At 32.5% G+C, this 5,030-nt stretch overlaps 1 protein-coding gene across 1 annotated transcript; it reads left to right on the forward strand.

Annotated features, from left to right (window-relative positions):
• The first annotated feature begins 3,490 nt into the window (after positions 1–3,490).
• On the forward strand, positions 3,491–4,703 carry LOC144251499 (uncharacterized). Its single transcript, XM_077794374.1, is given in 2 exon segments — positions 3,491–3,874; positions 3,876–4,703. Coding segments are annotated over 2 exon segments (1,212 nt in total).
• Positions 4,704–5,030: the final 327 nt, after the last annotated feature.

Below are 5,030 nucleotides of genomic sequence, written 5' to 3' on the forward strand. Positions count from 1 at the left end.
TACAATTTAAAGGATAGATTTCTCTGCAAAATATTTCTTTAACAATGGGAGGTTGACAAATACTACATGGTGCCTCTAGTTAACTTTAAGTAGTATAAACATCTTTAAATTTTATCTTTCAATTTTGAACAACAGCATGCCCAAGAGTTTTCAATCAACTGACACATATTTAGGGATTTTTGAAAATCCCTACCACTTTTGATTTCAAATATTTATTCCATGTTGGTTACAAAATAACTATCACTTAAATATTTATTAACCTTTGTTTTAATATATAAAATTGATATAATCAGCATAATATCCCACTTGTGATTAAGAACAGGGATTCTATAGGTCTATAGTTGTTTCAAAATATTTTCAAAGTATTATGCTTTGCAATTACCATTTTGCTTCACTGTATTTCCCTTTTCAGTAAGTGGGGATTTATGTCTCTTAGTATGACAGTGATTCTTTGTTTTCATTCAACCCTCTCAGTGTTTTCCTTGTGTGTTTGGGAATTATGAAGTATGTAGCAAATGTATTTACTCTTCATTCAGAACCTAGGGAAAGGGTCCTTTTCTCTCTTTTGCCTCTTTTCAAAGTTTTTTTTTAATTTAAAAAGTCTTTTATGTCCTATAACTGTCTTAAACTATGTTTTGTGTACTATAATTTAGACAGCAGAGGTTTTGTTAGATCACTTTTGTATTTTTTATTATTATATGCTTTTCCTTTCAGTATGTGTGTGTTCTTAGATTTAGAGTATCCTGTAGACTACCTACAGTTGCAATATTTAGAGTTAATTCAGATATCTAAGTTTTGTTTTGTTTTTATCAGAATTTTGGAATCTTGCAGTTGCCAACAAAAAACTCTAAAAATGAAGAATCTCGTACTCATACTTTGTATGAGTATCAACTTGACTTCACTTTATTAAAAAAAACTGAATATACTTATGTGTCCTTTTAAAATTATATTATTGTTCAAGATACTATTAAAAGTATTGTTGTTATGCTTTTTTCCTTTCAAATTTGTGCAAAATTACATGTTTGGAGACCAATCATTACATTAAAATAGAATTGTTTTTTCCAAGAAATGTTTAAAATTTCATATGACTTATGATGCTGTGCACTTACATTTTATTATGAAGGATTACCTTTAGTAATTTTTGGAGAACATATCCAGTGTTGATGAATAGTGTGTATTTTTATATGTTTAAAGTCTTCATTTTCCTTTTCTTTTGAAAGGTAGTAGCTGTGAATATAATGTCTTGGTTGATAATTTTATTCTTTCATCCCTTGAATATGGATAGACTCAAATTCCTTCCTGTGTTTTGAGGATTCAACTAAGGATTTCACAATTATATAGTTACACATTTCTAGGTGACCATCTATTTCTCTTGGATGCTCTCAGTATTCTGAGTTTTAAAACTTGGATTACAACCTACTTTGAGTCTTTACAACTTGGAGAAAACTGAGCTACTTGGATGTTCATTTTTTCTATTTTCAAAGATGTGTTTATTAGTATTGGAAATAGAACTAAAGGGTGATTTAGCACTTCGCATTTTTTACATTTTCTGGCCTTCAAATTTTGATGCTCTAGCTCAACCTCCTATGTTTCTATGTACAACATCCCCTGACTCTTTCAGACGTTTTCTAAAAAAAGTCTTTCAACATACATTTTCTGCTTATTACTATTAAAAATTCTTGACTAATTTTTATTCTGTTTTTTTGTGTGCTGGTTTAGCTCAGTAAACTTCTTGTAAATAATAATTGACTGTTCCCTTTGAGTAATTCATAAGTTTGCTTACAGTTGATTTAGCCATGTTTTTTTTTTCTGTTGGTAAGCAGGAACACCTTTTTGAACAGTCCCCAAATATTCACATGTTTCATATTTTTATATTTTAATGAAACAGAAGAAAGTCGGTAGATTTTGAAAATATATACTGAAGGAGGAAACTCTTTGTGTAACACAATGTATTTTTCTCTACTATATTACTCTCCAGAGTAATGTACTCATCTTGGATACTGTGAACACAAAGATGATTAGGAAAATCTTCAAAGTAATATTCTGTGTGTATTTTTATTTGATTTATATATTTCTACAGTAATGATGGACTTGGATTTAATAATCCACTCCCCTAATGATGTTATTTTTTGCTGTAATTTCTTAGGTTTGCAAAATATACTCAGCCCATTCCAGTAAGTAAACATGTTTGTTGTTTTATTTATTACAGCCATGACTTCTCATCATCCTCAACAAATTTTCCCAGAGCAGGGAATAAAAGAGACAGAGGGAAGATATGGAAAGTGTGACTTTGACTATTTACAACCAAGAAAACAATGGGAAAATATAGGTGAGAGTAAAGTTCAAAAATTGTATTATAATAGACAAAATCAATCAGTAGTCCCTATTTATGATAAAAATTTTATGGTCAAAAGACACCAGAGAAAATTAATATCTGAAACAAAAATTCAATGCATTCCAATTATTTTGAGGAGTTTATATGTCTTTAAGAATAAATCCACAGCCATATTTGAACTGAAAGGCAATGTGGAAAATTTGAAATCTAGTCAATGCATCAGTTTTTAACTTGGCCAATTATAAAAGTAGCAATGATTTAAAATTCCAGTCAAACATTTGCACAGAAAAGATATTTCTAAAAGTGATCCTTTTGGGAATTTCTTTATAAAATGTCCATATTTTCTGAAACAAAAGATTAATTTCTGCTTGTTCCCAAATGGACAATATTAAGAATTGTAGAAAAGTTTCTACTTCCCCACTATTGCTCAATGACAATTCTGACACAGATTTCTGGAAAGTGCACTATATAGATAATGCTATAAGTAACACAACAAGCCATGTCTCTACCATGAGTAATGACCAGTATATTTACATTGGTGATAAAATTATGAATATAGAGAAATCCTAGTCCTTGTCTAAAGGAAATTTTCCAAGATGAAAAATGTAGGAAAGTCTTGCTTTAGTGATCAAAAACTAGTATTCATTAATATATTCATAGCCAAGACAAACCCTGTAAGTGTAAGATATGTGAAAGGGCTCTTAACCACAGTACAGAGCTTGCTTAATACAAGAAAATTTATAGAGAAAGAGAGCCCTATAAATATAGAAGATATTGAGCAAGCAAATGCTTTGATATATTTTTTAACACAGCAGATACTATGACAGTGATAAATTCTACAAATTTAAAGTATGTGAAAAAACTTTTAGTGAAAAGTTACAACTTGTTAAGTGTCAGAGGATTTAGACTGAAGGAGAGACCTGTAAATGTAAAAAGTGTGGGAAAGCCTTAAAAAGTTTTTCAACCCTTACTCAACACCAAAAAAATTATTCTGCAGAGAAGACCTACCAATGTGTAGAATGCAATGCACTCAAGAACTTTACTCAACATCACAGTGTTCATACAGAAGATATGCCATGCAAATGCAAAGAATGTGACAAAACTTCTAATAAAAGCTCCAATCTTATTTGTCACCAGTGGACAAACCCTGGAGTGATGCTGTACATATGTAAACAATTTTGCAAAGGTTTCACTCAAAAACCAAGCCTTAAAAACTACCAGGGAGTTCATACTGAAGAGAAGCCCTACAAATGTAAAGTGTGTGGCATGAGTTTTAATAGAAACTCAAATCTTGATCACCACAACAGGATTCATACTGGAGAGAAGCCCTACAAATATAAAGTGTGTGGCAAGAGTTTTAATAGAAACTCAAATCTTGATCACCACAACAGGATTCATACTGGAGAGAAGCCCTACAAATATAAAGTGTGTGGCAAGAGTTTTAATAGAAAATCAAATCTTGATTGCCACAACAGGATTCATACTGGAGAGAAGCCCTACAAATGTAATGTGTGTGGCAAGAATTTTAGTGAGAAATCATCACTTTACTCAGCACCAGCGAATCCACACTGGAGAGAAGCCCTACAAATGTAAAGTGTGTGGCAAGAGTTTTACTCACGCATCATCACTTACTTACCACCAGCGAATTCACATTGGAGAGAAGCCATACAGCTGTGAGGAATGTGGCAAAGCTTTTAATAGCATCTCACAGCATAATTGGCACAAAAGTATTCATACTGGAGAGAAGCCCTACAAATGTAAAGTGTGTGGCAAAAGTTTTAATACAAACTCACATCTCTATTACCACATCAGGATTCATACTGGAGAGAAGCTCTACAAATGTCCAGTGTGTGGCAAGAGTTTCAGTCAAAAATCATCACTTACTAAGCACCAGCGAATCCACACTGGAGAGAAGCCCTACAAATGTACAGTGTGTGGCAAAAGTTTCCGTCAAAAATCATCACTTACTCATCACCAGCGAATCCACACTGAAGAGAAGCCCTACAAGTATAAAGAGTGTGACCAGAGTTTTAATCGCATATCATCACTTACTCAGCACCAGCGAATTCACACTGGAGAGAAGCCCTACAAATGTAAAGAATGTGGCAAAAGTTTTCATCAAAAAATAGTACTTACTCGGCACCTGAGAATCCACACAGGAGAGAAGCCCTACAAATGTAGAGAATGTGGCAAAGATTTTAATCAACAATCATCACTTACTCAACACAAGACAATCCATACTAGAGAGAAGTCCTATAAATGTGAAGAATGCAAAGCTTTTAATATTGAAGATCACATCTTATTAAACGTAATAGATTTTATACTGGAGAGAAGTTTTACAACGAAAACATTGCATCAGCGTCTTTAAGGATGAATCAACCCTATTTCACAGTAGTTCAACACTATTTCACACCAGAGATATGATAGCACAGAAATCATATAAATGTAAAATAGGTGACAGAGTCTCCAATAGTTGTTCACACCCTACTCAGCACCTCAGAATTCATACAAGTGAGAGGATGTACGGAAAAATTTTTGGCCATTGATCCAACATTTTTAAAACACTGGAGGATTTGTAGCATATAGAAACCCAAAGAATGTGTCTAAGACTCTATTCAAATTTCTGACATTTTTTATTACTGACCTCATATCTGTAGCAAATGTGGAGTAGCATCTGTCCAAAGTGTGTACCTTA

Source organism: Urocitellus parryii (assembly GCF_045843805.1).
Source record: "Urocitellus parryii isolate mUroPar1 chromosome 16 unlocalized genomic scaffold, mUroPar1.hap1 SUPER_16_unloc_1, whole genome shotgun sequence".
NCBI lineage: Eukaryota > Metazoa > Chordata > Mammalia > Rodentia > Sciuridae > Urocitellus > Urocitellus parryii.